The sequence below is a fragment of the Pomacea canaliculata genome, linkage group LG11 (assembly GCF_003073045.1).
Source record: "Pomacea canaliculata isolate SZHN2017 linkage group LG11, ASM307304v1, whole genome shotgun sequence".
In the NCBI taxonomy this organism is placed as follows: Eukaryota; Metazoa; Mollusca; class Gastropoda; order Architaenioglossa; family Ampullariidae; genus Pomacea; species Pomacea canaliculata.
In genome coordinates, this window is record NC_037600.1 from 1,241,914 (window position 1) to 1,260,214 (window position 18,301).

Genomic DNA, 18,301 nt, shown 5'->3' on the forward strand with positions numbered 1-18,301 from the left:
AGACAGACGTGCGAAGGGAATGAAAGGACAAGTAGAGACATATTGATAACACCTGGCTACCAGTGTCCTGTACACGCCGAATGTCATTCTACTCTCAAATTCAGCCCCAGCCACCAGTCGCTGCCACCAGTGTCCCAGTTCCCTCAGCACGTGACTACTGACGTCACATGGGGTCTTGGGGTCAGACAGCTGATCACAGCACAGACACAGTCCAGCGATGTCGGCGGCGTCTCTTGTTCCCAGACACCGACACAGGTCCTGTCAAAGAACCAGTCACTTTAAAGAAAGATGATCGATATTTGGAGTTGATGGATTTGTTTGGACACTGAAAGTAATTAGCTTAGTGGCCTCGTCTGGAAATGACTGGCTAGACACGGACAAACCGGACTACATTCCTATAAGTGTAGTAAATAAAACATCCTGTCTAACGAGAGCTCCATGACAAGAGGGAGGACAAGAATGGGTATTGCCAGTGAATTTTTACATTGTTACCACTCACACAGCCCGTGGTGACCAGTTAAACCGTCGTTAATAAACAAGCAATGGTAAAACAGCCGTGATGACAGCCAAGATATTTTGTTGACTTGGATACTCAAAGATAAAGAATGCCAAGTAAAGAAAGACCTATCGTGATGTGGTAATGTAACCAATGCTTCCCTTTTAAGTTTGTATGTAATAAATAAAACCTGAGTTAGCTGGGTGTCGCCGGAGATGGCCTGTTGAAGCTGACGAGCCGTGAGGTTGGGGAAGGCGATGACCTTAGTGACGGGCAGACCGGGAGCGATGTCGGACACCAGGTGAGACAACATGGCCTCCGCCTTGTCCAGCTGTGACACGGCGTTACTCAGTTTCTTTCTTATGTTGTTGTCTACATCCTGCTGTGACATGTTCACATCTTTTGCATTGTCACCAAATGCCTTCACCTCACAGACTACCAGTCCGTACTGTCGGTGAATTAGAAGCACATCAAAGTCTCCCTCTTTCCAGTTGTGTGGTCGAGAAGGAGGAAGGTTGGAGGGTCGGGGTAGGTGGGTAGCGGCAGCAGCGTAACGAGGTTCACCCAGGTACTGTCCGAACTGAAGCTGAGTCAGTCCAACCATCACATCTCTGTTCTCTTCAAACATTTTCTGAAGACAGACAAAAATCCGCTGCATGGCAGCATCGTCTCTGACATCACTGTCCTGGACGTAAGGAGGTTGAGGAATGGAAGAATGACCACCAGTAGATGAACGTATCTCCGGTTGGTTGCACTGACCAGCCTGTCCAGGTGCTGACTGTAGGACGAGAACCTCCTGCCCAGCAGCTGCCTGTCTAGTCATGGGCACGCGGTTGACGTAGACAGGAGGCAGGAAGTAGGCGCGAGAGTCGAGATCAGGGAACGCGGCCTCCACCCACTGTAGCCAGAATGTCTGGGCCTGGTCTGGTAATGGGTCCTGTGTCAAAACTCTTTACTATAGTAACACTTACTAACACACAGTAACACAGTGACATAAATGGGTGACTCACTACCCTACATCATTGAGAGTAGCCTGTCTCTTTGAAGTTCAAACTTGTTAAAAAACCGTTTTTGTAGATTAAAGGCTGCACCTAAATCACACTTTAGCTATGACTTGTCCGTCCTCTGACCCTCCCCTAGTATTTCAACTCCCAGTTTGTTCTTTGTCACACCCGTCCTTGTCTCACCTGTCGTACAGCAGACGGCAGACGACTTGACAAAACAGGGCCCATTGTGTCGCAGTCAGTGACTGCTGCCTGCTACTCTATTCAACAGAAAAAATGTTCACAGACTTTTAGGTTAGAAAGGAAATCACTATTGACTACACTGAGCGCTTTTGAGTCAGAAGTTACCAAACATGAGTGAGTGAGGTTGGTAGATCGGTTGGTTGTTTTGGAGTGAAGTGTTCCCATCTAGATGGTATTTTGTACAGGAAAGTTAGTGGGAGGAGGGAGGAATCAAAGTATTCGAATGACATTTTCGATGGCTAGCTTTAGTGAGAATGTCCTGAGATGAGATCTGAACTCCTAGCCTCTCTCTCTCTCTGCAGTCGTTACAAGCGAATCTTTTGACTACTGTCCTACTGAACTCCAGTGAGCGAACCCATGTCCTTCAACATGGACGCCATACAGCGCCAATCTCTACCTACCTGCCACTTACCTCAGCTTATTCAGAAGTGATTCTGTAGCTCACGTGTCACTGAAAAAGAGAAATGTTGGAAGTGAAACACAAGATGTCGACTGACAGGAATGAGCGCATCCCTGAGTCACGTGGTGTGAGGGCGACACCAGACTGACTGCAGCCTCAGCCTCACGCGCCGTCACCACAGCAGGAAGCACACGAGCGGACAGTCGTGAGGCCGGCATCACACAGTACAACACACTCATCACACAGTCTTCAGTCCTACATGTAACGCACATCCAAGTGTCGTATCACTGCTGGTCAGGTCCTCTAAGCTCCACATAGACGTTCAACCATTTATACTCATTCTAATTATTTTGAACAAGCAGATAGTGCACTGTATTTTAAAAAAAATTGAACATAAAATTAGGACGGGGAAATCTCGACAGGGCGGCTTTCAAACAGATGATGTTTAGGCGAGGTCTTCACCTGCTCCTTTACCACAGCAGGAAGCCATACAGTCGACCACTTGCACTTTACTTCCCTTAAACTGCTTTCAAAACTGTTCAGAACTATGTATAGGTCCTACTCTATTGTCTACAACATCATTTGTACTATATATATATAGCCTCAGTTACTGACGACATGATACCAAAATCCTTTTCCCTCTCTCCAAGACATTTTTTTAACTATTGACCTAAATTTCGTATTCTCAGTTTAGGTTCAGAGGTTCCTCTCATCCACCAAGTAAATGTCAGCTTTTTAATGATACGAGTTTAAGAATCTGCGAATAAATAAAACTTTTATCTCGTCAAACGTTGTTTTCAGAACATTTATAGAGAGCAGTGCTTAGCCTGCCTGTCCAACTCACTTTGTGTCTAACTCGTTCCTGAACCGGTACCGGATGTTGTTAGAAGGACACGTGGATACAAGCGACAGCTGACAAGATCCGCCATTCACGTGTATTTTGGGTGATTGTGTGTGTGTGTACATGTGTCTGCGTGTGTGTGTGTCCTGCATGATATTCATGTCAACACACGCCTTTCTTGTAAAGTGTGTTTCCAGGATATGTCCGGACCACTGGACTCTCTCCTTCCTGCTGCCAACATTTCATTGTTTTACATCCGGTGTAGGGTCAAGGTCCTTGGAGCTCTGACGTTGGCTGTGTTTATCATTGTCCTGCATCCACTGTCTAGCTTGCCCTCTGCACTCTACACACATCTTGGTTTCCATTGGTTGATACTTAAAATGAATACAGAGGGTACTTGGCTCTTGTAATGACAGCAGAGGGCGGAAGGTACTTGGCTGTTTCTAATTCATATTTTTTCATATTTCTTGCAAAAAGCTCTCAGATAAAACTTACATATAAAGATCAGTACGCACGTACTATTTAATTGTATGTATTGTCAGGCAGCTGTCATAATGCAATCATTGAAAAGTGAATATTTCGTTATGAGCAAAACTGCCGCCTGCTCATTGGATCACATCTTTTATGTTCACTTCTTGTACTCGGCAGATATAATTTCATGGAGATGGTGCTACTGTGTAGGCCTGGGCCACAATGTTACCTGCTGATATTATTCACCACCACCACCCATTCCAAACATCGTGATGCATCACTTGCCCTGCCTCGATCGTCTGCACCTCGTCATTACGATAAATGTAAGAGCATACTTTCCCTCCACTTTCAGTCTCACTTTATAGTTTAGACGGCATTTCACTTCGAGATCGTCAGTACAAAAAAACTTTTGTTTGCGAAGGTCAAAGAGAAAGACTATAACGATACGATCGGCAAGACCGGACATCCGGCCAGCCAATCTGAAGCAGGAAGTCACACTTCAACTTGCGGACCGTGATCTGCGAGTGAAGACTACGAACATCCGTCCCTCCATCTTTGTATCTCACACAATCCGTCTCCCGTTTTCTCGCCTCACTTCTCGAATAGACCCTTCCTCCACTCGTTGGTGCTGCAGGATGGTAGGTTGGACAGGTTAGTAGCAGGCCTTGACTTACTTAAACAGAACCAGTTGTCTCCCTGAACTGGGTTGTCTTTCTTACGACAGGGGGAGCCGTTCTGGTGTTCAGATGGCTTCAGAGACTAAAACAGATTGCAATATTTCCACTATGAGCCTTCATGACAGTACTACTGTAACCATGCGATTGTTTGTGACAATCTGAGCCTCTGGCCGCGTCTTTGACCTTTGGCCTTGTGGTCATCTGAACTCTGACATGAACCGCCAACAAGAGTGTGCTCCTTTTAACTTCTAAGAATCAATTAACACTACTGCAAAAGTCATTTATATTTGTGCAGAATCGACTGAAAGACTTGGTCGAGTTGTCCGATGATCGAATCGACCGAGACCCTTACTCAAGCAAAGCCGAGTTGAACTGAAGGAAAGAAACCATTGTATGCAGAAGCACTGACACTTCAAATACAGAAGACCACAAAATACAATATATAAGTAGCATATCATACTGGTATCACGATCATTGCATGGGGCTTGCATTGGTTAGCACGTGCAGTCTTTCGATGGTTGCCTTCGCTTCACTTGGCTTAACCCTCACATTTGCATGTCACGTGAGGGCACGGCGGTCCTCAACAGGTCAGGGCTACGGTCCGTGCCCGCCGTTCCGCGGGACTGCGCCTGTTGAGCTGACCTCGATACCCCGGGGTCATTCAGGTGAACACGTCTGTAGTAGTATTCGTGCACAGAAACAAACCCCATGTGAGTATGCGCTTTACATATTGTGCATATATTATTAGTAGTAACAGTATTTGTGCATGCAGAAACAAAACCACATCCATTCAAGTCCATGAGACACTGAAAACAAATTCTGAAAATGTCGTCTGCTGCTGCTTCTCCTGGCAAAGCTTTGCAAGCTAGTAGTTCTTCCCGGACAGTCTGTACTGGATGCCACAACGGATGGGAAGTCAGTGTAGACAACGAAGGAGAGGGTGGCGTGGTCACGTGTCCTGCTCTAAACCCCAGACGTGCATCAGACTTCTGTACTTTCTGGAGTTTGTGAAGAAGGTATACAGGGCAGCCAGCAAGCAAGGAGTGTGTGAGGAAGGTACGGGATGAGAGCGGCTGCTCCACGATGATATGGCATTCTATAAATAGCTGCTGCTCCGTGAGTAGATGGCATTCTATAAATAGCCGCTGCTCCATGAGTAGATGGCATTCTATAAATAGCCGCTGCTCCATGAGTAGATGGCATTCTATAAATAGCCGCTGCTCCGTGATGAGTAGACGGGATTTCCGATGCCAGACTACAGATGACTGCAGCTACAGCACGACCATGTCAGTCAGTAACTAGCAAGGCCAGTCTCTATATTTTCATATTTATTTTCCCTGCTTGAAGTCTGTGAGTATTTGCTAAAATGTTGCATTATTTATATCACACTAACTTATTTTTTGAGAAAAATGCATGCCATACTGTATGCACCAGCTGTCCTGCTGATCTGCTAGTTCTGAGGATTGTTAACGGACACACAAACACACAAACACACAAACACACACACAAACACACACACACACACGCACACACATCAAGTTCCATAGAAAATGCAGATCGACAAAAATAAACAGATACTCAAAACAAATTAACACAACATTTTCGCTCTGTTCAGTGTTGCTAGAGGCTGTGTAATTATGTATATCATTAACTTCTGTCGTCCTCTACTTACACCGTACTCCGGATGTCCTTTATCATATAAACAAACTCGACAGTGTGACTGAGGATACACACAACCCAACACACATTGAGCATAGAAGTAAGCTTCACGTGAGAGTGATACAAATGTGTTTTGCACATATTCATATTTTTAATTTTTAATACAAGAACTCATTACCTTAGGTCCTTCATCAATCATACCCACCTTCCTAAGTCGCTTGATTTTTTTTTTTTTTTTTTAGCAATGTTGTAAGCTTCAATAACACGAGTGCAGAAAGTTTCACATATCTTTAAATGATTAAAATACGGACAGTTATCGTCGATCATCGCCTGAATATTTTCAAGTAAACTTTCAAGTTGTGTAACTTTGTCTCTAAAGATACCGAGTCAGTATTTGCTGATTAACAACACCTACGATGTCTACATTATCGGGTTTTCCCCAAGTTAAAGGATGAATAGACTGAGTTTAGTGAGTGGGACGGCAGAATGTGTTCTTACTCCTGCCACTAGTCACGTGATCAAAAGCGAGAAACGAAAGTAGCTCGGGTACAGTGAAGTCGAGAAGTCTTTGACAGGGTTTTCCCAAACTACACTCAAGCTTCACGGTTTAAGCACGAACTAATATCACTGGACTGCTGGCAGACGATGTTTTTTCACTTAACTGCTAGAAGGAGGCACTAGACGACATAGCTTCCGGTTTATTCCCATTCTTTGTTACGGCTCGCCGAGACTAACACTTCGCAAAAGGCCAAGAGTGAGTCTCGGATACAGACATCAGTCCATTGATACACGTTCATTGTTTAACATCACAGAATATTTTGAACCTTTTGCTACAATAACTAGAGGATATAAGTAGATATGACTGTATTATTTATAGTGTATCTTGGTTCCAAATCATTGGAGCATCATTTCTGTTGACAACTACACACCTTACCTGTGTGCTCTTGCACTTGACAGTGACCCCAACATAGCGAGGCACTCAAGGTAGAGGCATGGAGAGTCTAGAGGTTAGGAGGCACAATGAGACAGTCCTGTCCAGTCTCGAGGAAGGGGATCTGGTTGAGTTTCTACGTGGAGGTTACTCTCATTGGGCTGTCTATATAGGTGAGAAGATAACTTTCTGTCTCGTGTCTGTCTTGGTACGTACGTGTGTGTGTAGTGGTGTGTGTAGCTGTGTGTGTGTGTGTGTGTGTGTGCTATACCACTGTTCTGTGTCACAGTCACATTTATTTCAGGGGATGATACAGTGGTGCACGTGACAGGAATAAACGACGAGGGAATCAAGCAGCAGACCAATGTCACCCACATCTTTAGCTGCTGTGGTCTGTCCTTCAACAAAGCCGTTGTGCGCAAAGACAACTTCTTCAAAGTTGCTGGCAAAGACAAGGCCAAGTGCAACAACAGTTTGGACGAAAAAAAGAAGTGAGTTTAGCATTAAGCAATACTACTTCTCATTAGTGTCCTTCAAGAGACCACATACATATATACTCTAGATAAAAACACCCTACACAGTTATCTGAATTTAAGAAATGAATATAGTTTTAAATTAAAAATAAATCAACGAACAAAATGAACTTCACACGAAAATACTGAACAGTAAACCTCTCTCTTACGAGGTAGAAGCTATGATCAGAGTTCAAGTAGAGAAAATAAACTCGATATCCAAATGCCGCCCCGTCTTGAAATTCCGTTAGACCTCTACACCGGCCACTGACGAACACAGGAAGATAACAAGAAAAGAAGAAAACCCGGGACATAAATGTGTACTCCTTAAAAAATATAGTAATCATTTAAATCTCTATATTTCTATCAATGTAATACAGTGGAACCTCGGTTAACGAACTTAATCCGTTCTGGAAAGCTGTTCGTTAACCGAAATGTTCGTTATCCGAAACAATTTTTTCCATAAGAAATAAAGGAAATAGATTTAATTGGTTCCCAGCCCCTGTTGACTCGCTAATATTTGAAAGTTACAGGCTATATAGGTATTTGTTTAATGAGGACAGTTATAATGCAATATAAATGGAGTTAAATAAACATAAAAACATTAACGAAAGCATCTAAACATCAGAAAACTTGTTTTGACGGCGTGGGTGGAAACAGGTGTGGGGAGGAAGGGGTGTGTCGCGTTCCACCCACAGCCTCGCCAGAAGCACGCGCACAGCCGCTCACACAGCCGGCCAGACACGCACAGACACTCGGCCGGAGGCAGTCTACGACTTACCTCTCGAAACCCGTGCACGGCACAAACCACGACAAAGACGGGAACAACGATACAAACACGCAGTTTAATGACAAGTATAAACACGCATACACATACACCCACACACACCCACAGAAAAACGGATCAAAAAAAAAAAAAAAAAACCCCACGAGCACTCGTCAAATAAATATAAAAAAAAAACAACAACAGGGGACTGCCTCCCCGCAAAGAAGTTACAATTAAAATACACACACACACAGCAGAGAACACACAAAGAGCACTGCGGCACAGCGCAGGCAAGTGTCCGCTCAGTGTTCGTAGAACCAGCGGGAACCACCCCCCTCTTCCTCTGGACCAGCTGTCCGGCTGACCCCACGGCTCTCGTCCCGGTAGACCTTGGTCACGGAGACTCCGCTTGTCGACCTCCACCCTAGGCGCTCCCTCCCGATGGCTGGGCCGCACACAGGCACAGCAGGGTCGCGCTCACGCGCTGACGAGGTGATGAAGGCGCAGGGTCGACACAATAGCGGACAGTCCCACCAAAGCGGACGATGACACAGATGATGATCACAAAACGTCCAGCGAGATCACAATTATGTTGAACATGTAGCATACGTGGAAAACGGAGAAGACGTAATACATGTAGAAGTAAACAAACGTAAGCCTGTAGAGAAACAACAATTCATCCAGTCAATCATACGGCACTCCAAACATATCTCAGTTTATAAAACCACCCTTATACACATACACAACTATGACCAACCTGGTCATGAAACCGCTTGCTCTCATACAAATACATAATTTTATCGTTAGACAAGCGGCCCCTAACTCATAAATTCATACATAAAAAAAAAAAAAAACAAAAACGGGTGCGTGCCACACGCGACGCGACCCGGCCATTACAAATTCTAACCTAGAACTAAAGGCTCTAAAAAACTAGAAAAGAGTGGAACTCAGAGAAATAGACTACGCTCACCCAAAACGGCTTGTGCTAATGCCCCGACGGTCAGCTGCCCTCCACAACCGGAATGGCAGAAACTCTCCCGTGGAATCCGACACCTTCCATCCGAAGCTCGGTTTGGGTAACACGGCGCAGCCTACACTGCCCACATTGGCCCGGCCTCCCGCCGTCCTTTCTGACACAAACGCTCTACTCTCCTCCGAGCCCAGGTCAGAACTGCCACGAGGGACGCTGCTCTCTGGGGGTCACTTCCTGTCGCCCAGGGGCTGTGACCAATCGTCAGCGCCCACGACACCAGCCCATGCCAAGGCGCGTGAACGCTTTTCACGCCAAAACCTTGGACAGGGAAGGGAGGGGCCCGACCAGTGCACCCCCAGAGCTCCCACCGGCAGCACACAGCACTCAAGCCGACGTCACGTGTCGTAGCAAGAGCGTGACGTAAGACACGGCTACGGTCAGAGGGAGAAGGCCTTGACCTTTCCCCTGCACACCGTACAAAAAAAAAAGCCACCAACCGTCGTCTGCTGTGAGCTGCCTTACTGAACAGGAGCGTCCCCAGGCGCTGACAGAAGGGCCGAAATCGTGACACGCGACACATCCCCCCCCTAAAGACAAAGCAACGCGGAGTTTAAACCCAAGGCGTGTCAAGATTACAGAAGAGCAACAGTCAAAACAGTCAAAAATTACAGTCAAAACACCAATACTAAACCCCAAAACACGGGAACGACTGCGTAGGCTAAGGCACAACCCTAAAGAAACTCGACAAGAAAAATATAAACATTGCTAACCTACATAACTGACATCATCATCCTTCTACTGTTGAAGGCAACCGGCCGCCTAAAAGGTATCAGGCGGGGAGAGAGACCTGCTTAAGAAGTCAGCCTCTACAGTCTCACAGTACACCAATCGCCTGCGCGACATCTAAAGAGAAACTGTCCGCAGAACCTAGCGAAACAGTTACAGAGAATAGAAGAAAAAAAAAAAACCAGACTCACTCACGCCTAAATCCGTGATACGTCCTAACACCAAATCCTAAACAGAACTCTCTACCGATCCAGACGGCCTGACGCGTGGCTTCTGCTCCACGCAGAACGACGCCGGAGAATGTGGAGCTGTTGCCAGGATACGTCCCATCCCCGGGAAGCACACAGCATCACCCCAGAGACCTAATGCCCGCCAGGACCTGTCCCCATTCGCTTGAAGCGGGTCTTGTGTCTCCTCCTGTTTTGTTGGCTCCAGTAGATTCGCCTGTGCATATGTTACTTTTCCATGACGACTGGTTTCTGCCCTTTGCTGCACCTCCATGTGCGTCTCGTCGACTGACACCCGTCCCCCAGGGCTGCTACTGTCCCCCGCCTGCCGGGGCGATTCCTCGATAGCTGGCCTCCGTTCGCGGGGAGTTTCACGAACTCGCCCCCTGGGTGTCGCGCGCTGGCATGTGGCGCACGCTGCACAATAGCGCCGCACGTCTTTGTATAACGACGGCCAATAAAAATCATCCAGTATCCGTTGGCGTGTCCTGTGGGCCCCGAGATGTCTACCCGTCGGTTAGTCGTGCGCCATTTTGAGAACATCAGCCCTTAGCGGGACTGGCACGACGACCTGCTTGTGTACAACTCCGTTGCCTCCGGTGTACTTGCGCCAAAGAAGACCTCCCTCGTGTTGAAAGGACACGACCCCTGTGCCTCGCTGCACGGGCGGCCGCCTTTGATGAGCCACGGTTCTAATGTGCCGCAAACTTTCGTCTGTGCTTTGCAGCATGCTTAACTCATGGGCATGAATTTCCAGCTTTTGTAGTGGAGCCTTTTCAGTTTCTGCGCTTCTCATCTGCATGCAGGTTTTCACCCGCGCGCACGTCGCCGCGTGCTCTTCGTATACCGGCACCTGTATCTCTTTTCCTTCCTTCGTCCGCATGGTATTCCCTATAAGCACTCCTTCAATGAGATCGGGAAAAACGGCCGCCTCTACCTCGCCAGAGTAGTACGGCGACTCCAGCCGGACGTATGCAAGAGGTACCCACTGCGTGTCCGTGGATGCATAGCGCACCCTCTGTTTCCTGTGCGTGAGATCTTTCGGGTCGACTAGGACACGCCTGACACAAAGTAGGTCGGCACCCGTGTCCCGCACTGCAGAAACCTCGTGACTATTGAGGGTCACCTGCGTGCGGAAGTCACAATAAGCGGAACGCCTACACCTTCTGTCCAGCAATGTTCCACTCCTCACCTCCTGATCCACCGCCCTCACGGTGGCCAGAGTGATCGTACTCCCCAGGGCGACCTTGTCGTCGGAACTCTTGGGGAGTTTCGGACACTCTGCCCTGTAGTGGCCCACTTTACCGCAATGGAAACAGGCCTTGTTTTCCTGCTTTTGGTCATCCGGGAAACGGGGCTCGCTCCGCCGTTCCTGCTGCTCGCTCTTCTGAGGACGAGTGGTGGGGTCCGTGCGATGGCTCCTCGCTGCCACTCTCGCATCTGAAAACTGTTGAGCCAAAACAGCCGCGTCATCCACGTCCTTGGGTGCCCTCTCCCTGATGAACGTGGCTAGATCAAGGGGTACACTGTCTAGCAGCTGTTCCATTAGTACTAAGTCTTTTAGACTTTCGAAGGTGGCTGCCTTGCCTGCTAAGTCCATCCACCTTGCCAGGTACAGGCGGATCCTGGCCAGGTATTGTTGGAAAGTTTCGCCTCCTTCCCGCCGGGACGCTCGCAGTTTACGTCTGTATGACTCGGCAGTTAAGCGAAACCTCGCCAGGAGAGCGGCTTTAAGCTTTTGGTAGTCTTCGGCATCACTATCGCTGAGACCTATATACACCTCGCTGGCCTTTCCTCTCAGCAGTACGCCCAATCTGATTGCCCAGGTGCTGAGGTCCCATTGTTGCAGTTTAGCCCAGCGCTCAAACCTACAGAGATACGTCTCTAGGTCCTCCTTTTCGTCGAAGGGTGGGATTTTCAGACGTACCACATCTCCTTGGATGCCTGGCGCATCCTTCCTCTCAGCCACGCTTCTAGCACGGGCAATCTCCACATCGTGGCGTAGTTCCTCGAGACGGATTCTCTCTGCTCTCTCAGATTCCTCTCGTCTCTCTGCAAACGCTGCTAACTCCAGACCTGATAGGCCTATCTCCCTGCCTAGGCGTAGGTACCTTTCCAGGGCTGGTTCTGTGGGCTGACCTCCCGATGGCCCCCAGCGCGAGGGTGAGCCTCTACGCTCAAGTGACTCATCGCTTCCTGCGTCACTGCGCGACTTGGACTCGAACCTTCCACCGCGCGCCGCCACTTGCGAGCGCGTTCGCGTGGCCACCGCTTCCTCTACGTCGGACATGATGGCTTAACCACAAAAGAAAAACACGCAACCGCGCCTCCGTGGAATCAACAGAAAAATATCAGACTTAGTACTGAACCGAGGTGTCAACCGCAACCAGAAACAGCTAAAATAGCGGACACCAGAAAGTGAAAGTAACATGCGAACGCAAACGCAAGATCAGAGAAGAGCAAGCCGAACGTGCAATCCGACGCACTACAGAGTAGGAAAAACAACCGTCGGGACGAAAAAGCAACAACCCGCGGGGTGAGCGCGTGAGAATCCCCCCTCCTACCCGCACGGACCAGGGGTGCAACTACTCGCCTACACTCACACACTGCGCACAAACTGCGTAGCCTACCCACGAGACAAACAAGGACGTTACGAAACAAGACAAGACAACATTCACGGGTTCGAGGAACTAAGGGTGGGGTGAATCATACCCCGCATCTCCACCAATTGTCGCGTTCCACCCACAGCCTCGCCAGAAGCACGCGCACAGCCGCTCACACAGCCGGCCAGACACGCACAGACACTCGGCCGGAGGCAGTCTACGACTTACCTCTCGAAACCCGTGCACGGCACAAACCACGACAAAGACGGGAACAACGATACAAACACGCAGTTTAATGACAAGTATAAACACGCATACACATACACCCACACACACCCACAGAAAAACGGATCAAAAAAAAAAAAAAAAACCCCACGAGCACTCGTCAAATAAATATAAAAAAAAACAACAGGGGACTGCCTCCCCGCAAAGAAGTTACAATTAAAATACACACACACACAGCAGAGAACACACAAAGAGCACTGCGACACAGCGCAGGCAAGTGTCCGCTCAGTGTTCGTAGAACCAGCGGGAACCACCCCCTCTTCCTCTGGACCAGCTGTCCGGCTGACCCCACGGCTCTCGTCCCGGTAGACCTTGGTCACGGAGACTCCGCTTGTCGACCTCCACCCTAGGCGCTCCCTCCCGATGGCTGGGCCGCACACAGGCACAGCAGGGTCGCGCTCACGCGCTGACGAGGTGATGAAGGCGCAGGGTCGACACAATAGCGGACAGTCCCACCAAAGCGGACGATGACACAGATGATGATCACAAAACGTCCAGCGAGATCACAATTATGTTGAACATGTAGCATACGTGGAAAACGGAGAAGACGTAATACATGTAGAAGTAAACAAACGCAAGCCTGTAGAGAAACAACAATTCATCCAGTCAATCATACAGCACTCCAAACATATCTCAGTTTATAAAACCACCCTTATACACATACACAACTATGACCAACCTGGTCATGAAACCGCTTGCTCTCATACAAATACATAATTTTATCGTTAGACAAGCGGCCCCTAACTCATAAATTCATACATAAAAAAAAAAAAAAAAAAAAAAAACGGGTGCGTGCCACACGCGACGCGACCCGGCCATTACAAATTCTAACCTAGAACTAAAGGCTCTAAAAAACTAGAAAAGAGTGGAACTCAGAGAAATAGACTACGCTCACCCAAAACGGCTTGTGCTAATGCCCCGACGGTCAGCTGCCCTCCACAACCGGAATGGCAGAAACTCTCCCGTGGAATCCGACACCTTCCATCCGAAGCTCGGTTTGGGTAACACGGCGCAGCCTACACTGCCCACATTGGCCCGGCCTCCCGCCGTCCTTTCTGACACAAACGCTCTACTCTCCTCCGAGCCCAGGTCAGAACTGCCACGAGGGACGCTGCTCTCTGGGGGTCACTTCCTGTCGCCCAGGGGCTGTGACCAATCGTCAGCGCCCACGACACCCAGCCCATGCCAAGGCGCGTGAACGCTTTTCACGCCAAAACCTTGGACAGGGAAGGGAGGGGCCCGACCAGTGCACCCCCAGAGCTCCCACCGGCAGCACACAGCACTCAAGCCGACGTCACGTGTCGTAGCAAGAGCGTGACGTAAGACACGGCTACGGTCAGAGGGAGAAGGCCTTGACCTTTCCCCTGCACACCGTACAAAAAAAAAAGCCGCCAACCGTCGTCTGCTGTGAGCTGCCTTACTGAACAGGAGCGTCCCCAGGCGCTGACAGAAGGGCCGAAATCGTGACACGCGACAGGGTGGAATTACTGCTTTGAATCCCCTCTCCATGAGCACACGTGACATTATAAAATCGGGGAGACTTCCCTTTTCTGTAGCTTTGAGGTTGAAGAAAAAAACTTGTCCAGTGTCTGCTTCTTCTGCCTTTTGTAAAACTCTTCGGTAATACATCACAGATCCGACAGACGCATGCCACCTTCATACTTTGAAATCATTTCCTTTTTCAATTCATTTGTTGGCCGCGTCCTTGTCATTACCTCACTACTATTAATTGCTCTTAATCTTTTTTGGAGCCATTATTGAGGATTATCTTATTAAAATAAAGCACAACAATCACTAAATAAGAAGGATGCGCACAGGTAAGGAACGACCGATCGTAACTGTGTCTCGAGCGCGAATGATTACATGCTGGTTGGTCACGTGTGGTTCACGTGGCTGTTCGTTATCCGAAATTTTGTTCGCTATCCGAGACAAATTTTTAGCGAAATTTTTGTTCGTTAACCGAAAAATTCGCTATCCGAGGCGTTCGCTAACCGAGGTTCCACTGTAATGCACTCCAAAACCTTACATAAAACAGATATAAAATTAAAAAAACTATGCAGACACATCACCGCGTTTTATTTTGGTATTGTACACTATGTACACGATTTATGAGACTAGTCAGCACTGAAAACAGAGCAATCATAGACAACGATCTGGTTATTCTTCTCTGTCACAAACAAGTACACCCAACCCTTAGAAATTTTTTTTTCTTTTGAATGTTATTCTTCAAGATGTATACGAGTGGAGCCCCTCAATGACGGCGGTACATCAAAGGAAAAGAGATGCCATGAGACGCTCATACCCTCGCTAAACACTCGCCACCCATCCACGCTTTTCGTTATCGTGAAACAAACAAATATACATAGTCTAGACCAAGCTTAAGACAAAACTTAAATAAAACTGTTTTAATATTTTCTTTTTTGTGCTATATTTCTACCTTATATCAAATAGTAATACTAACCCACTGATTAACTGACCACAGTAGTAATTATAAAATTAATTATTCTCCAGTCCTGCCTCTCGACGCGAGATTGTGAGGAAGGCCAAGTCCAGGCTGGACGAGGTGGGCTACAACCTCATCTGGAAGAACTGCGAGCACTTCGCCACCTGGTGTCGCTATGGAGAGGCCAGCAGTGACCAGTCCGACTTCTGGGTTACGGCAGGACTTGTGGCTGGTGGTGTCCTTCTTGTAGCAGCTGTAGGAGGTGCAAGCTACATGAGAAACAGGAAGCAAAACCAGTGACACTAAACTCAAGTCTTGTCAGCCGAACATGTCTAGAAGCTTACATTAAGCGTCTGAAAGTTGAACATCTCTAATGTACTTACAATGTCTACATAAAATATACTGTCTGGAAAAAACTGCAGTTATTTCACTGAAATGAACTGTACCGACTGTCCGATTGTTACACTGACCATGAGCGACGAGGACAACAAAAAGTTGCAGTACACTCATGTTTTAATCAGTTGACGATTTCCTTATGTTAGAGACCTTTGTGATAACATCTTCATTTGATACAAGTAAGTAGCATCTGACAATTAAAGGATAATTGGAACGGGAGTACTTTTTTAAAAACTAAATCTGTTTTCTGCTGTCTCAGTTTCTCAGGCTGCTTTGTGTTAAGAATAATATGATAAGTAACAATGTTATTTTTAGCAGTTACTGCTTTTTGTGTTAGAGACCTTTGTGAAGACATCTCGGACGGATACCAGTGAAATCATCTTTGTTTGTAATAGTGAGCAAGATAATGACTGCTTAATCTCCTTGACAACTGACATTTCAACCTTTACTGTATATTGTCAACTATAGGATATGTGATATGTATTATCTCTACATGTGCACGCTTACCGCTACAGCAAAACAAAGCATTTACCAGTTTTTAGCAAATCAAATGGGAGCTTTTATGTATGGCTTGTTATTGCTGTCGTAAACTGTTTGTTGTCTTGTGTTCGTGTCGTATGTTTGTTTGTTTTGGTGTCTTTTACTCGCACGGTGTAAATTGTTGTATTTTTATATATTAATGCATTAATGTATATGGTATAAATACGTTATGAAAATAAAAACAATAACAACGAATTTCAAAGCCTTCTGTTACTACAAGACGACATAGTGAACTGAGTAGCTAGAGGGTTTACAATATGATTAAATCAAGATTATTAAGCAATAGAACACCAAACCAATTCAGAATTTCTAAAATTTGATCTTTTAGAAAGCGTGGAACTCGCCACAGAAGGTAATAGAATAAATAATACACAATATCTATTATCGATGGTCGTCTCTTTTGTGCGCCAGAACATCAATACAAGCCTGCTACCATCAGTAATCTGGAAATATTAAATATAAAAAAAAATTGTTTACACTATATAGAATGACAATTAAAAACGGTTCTCGTGTTAAAATGACAGAACTGGTCACGTGGTTACTTTATAAACAGGATAAGTGAGAACACTACACCAGACATCGAATGACTTTATTAAGCGGGATGGGCACATTATATTTTGTAGTGGGAGTGTAAAGGACAGAATAGTCAGACTGACTGACCGCAAGCTTGGATCTCTTCAACTTTCTCTCAAATGTTATCTCATGTCATTACCTGCATCTACTCCGCGTGCCTAGTACCCGAGTCTCATGTAAGTGGGAGAGTATACGTCATCGATGAGAATGTAGGTGAGATGTGACGTAACAGCGTGTGATGAAATGATAGAAAAACAGGTAGATGGTATGCTTTTATCTCATTATCACGATAACTCCTCAGTGATTGTCAGAACAGATGGACGAGTTGTGATACAAGAATGTATATTTGTACTCTTATATCAGCTTTTAAACAGATTGTATAACAAGTATACATATTTTTACATTACTTAAACAGATGTATGTTGACACACTTGCTGAACGTGGCATAAACATCAGGATGGCGTTTAATGACATCATAATATTAATTAAAGAAAAAACTGCTGTCAACCTGCAAAGTAGGAAAATCGTATGTGTTTTGGTGTTTTTATATACATGCAGTAAGAGACAGGGAGAGCAGACACGTTTTACTTAGATGATGTCAGATTCCCTGGTCCTTCTGTGACACAAGTGTGACCTCGAATATAGGACAAGTGAAGCTACAACAACAACCGTACAACGCCATCAGACATCAGCTACTGAGTCTACCTCACTCCAACACCTACCCACACGGAAACATTTGGGGAAGCCCAGAGTTCCTCAACCGATATTCAAGAAATGATGAGACAAGTGTTGTCTAGCGTATAGACAGACTAGATGTCAGACTATCTTAGTGTATTGACAAGTGAAGGAGCTTCACAATCGTTGATCAACACAACCCTTTGATATAAAATGCAATACAAAACAGTTAGGGTGTAACTTGGTCTGTGCTTTATCAAAAACACAAAATCATGAATGTATATGTAGATCCATGCCAAAAAGACCTAAACAGGACAGTACAACAAATGTATTGGAGTATTGCAGGACACGCATTCTCAAACATTTAAACCCTGAACATATTTTATTCCTCAAGCACAGATTACTTGTACATCAGTTCCCACAGTATTTGTACCCTGTTTCACTCTTATCTCGCTTTTCTATTTTGGATCTTTATCAATGAGCAAATGATAAAATTAACGGCAGCAAACATGGTACAAACAATTAGCTAACCATGTTTAATTATTCATTTTAATTTGTGACGATAATCTAATGGTAACATCTATATTATCAATACGACTACAAAGCCAGATGTGTCCACTTTGTCAGTCTTGTGCAGTAGCTTGTAATGTATTTTGTAAGCTCGGGGGGACAGGTGGTTGGGGGTCTGTGAAACAAAAAGATAGTATAGTAGTAATCGTCTATTAACGAGAAATATGAGGACATGTGTAGGACGCATGTGTCTGTGCTCACTCACTCATCCACCCACTCACCCACCTATT

General features: G+C 46.3%; 2 protein-coding genes across 5 annotated transcripts; one reads left to right on the top strand and one right to left on the bottom strand.

The window, feature by feature from the left end:
• Nucleotides 1-4,188: 4,188 nt before the first annotated feature.
• Nucleotides 4,189-16,448, top strand: LOC112574994 (HRAS-like suppressor 2). 4 transcript variants are annotated; one of them, XM_025256468.1, is made up of 4 exons: nucleotides 4,189-4,842; nucleotides 6,749-6,895; nucleotides 7,027-7,213; nucleotides 15,386-16,448. In XM_025256468.1, exons 2-4 carry the CDS (start codon nucleotides 6,784-6,786, stop codon nucleotides 15,615-15,617), a joined length of 531 nt encoding a protein of 176 aa, XP_025112253.1. In that variant the 5' UTR covers nucleotides 4,189-4,842; nucleotides 6,749-6,783; the 3' UTR covers nucleotides 15,618-16,448. The 4 variants fall into 4 exon arrangements, with proteins under 4 accessions (XP_025112253.1, XP_025112251.1, XP_025112252.1 ...); XM_025256466.1 differs by lacking the exon at nucleotides 4,189-4,842 and adding an exon at nucleotides 4,928-5,482; XM_025256467.1 differs by lacking the exon at nucleotides 4,189-4,842 and adding an exon at nucleotides 4,928-5,438.
• LOC112574993 lies at nucleotides 9,444-14,080 on the bottom strand. Its single transcript, XM_025256465.1, has 2 exons — nucleotides 13,770-14,080; nucleotides 9,444-13,454 (listed from the first exon to the last, which is right to left on the bottom strand). Exon 2 carries the CDS (start codon nucleotides 12,274-12,276, stop codon nucleotides 10,504-10,506), a length of 1,773 nt encoding a protein of 590 aa, XP_025112250.1. The 5' UTR covers nucleotides 12,277-13,454; nucleotides 13,770-14,080; the 3' UTR covers nucleotides 9,444-10,503.
• Nucleotides 16,449-18,301: the final 1,853 nt, after the last annotated feature.

Bases quoted from the DNA above. Each gene is read 5' to 3' on its own strand.
- LOC112574993 (XM_025256465.1), bottom strand. From the start codon at position 12,276: ATGTCCGACGTAGAGGAAGCGGTGGCCACGCGAACGCGCTCGCAAGTG.
- LOC112574994 (XM_025256468.1), top strand. From the start codon at position 6,784: ATGGAGAGTCTAGAGGTTAGGAGGCACAATGAGACAGTCCTGTCCAGT. The intron at 6,896-7,026 runs GTGAGAAGATAA...CATTTATTTCAG, and splicing joins TCATTGGGCTGTCTATATAG to GGGATGATACAGTGGTGCAC. The intron at 7,214-15,385 runs GTGAGTTTAGCA...ATTATTCTCCAG, and splicing joins AGTTTGGACGAAAAAAAGAA to TCCTGCCTCTCGACGCGAGA.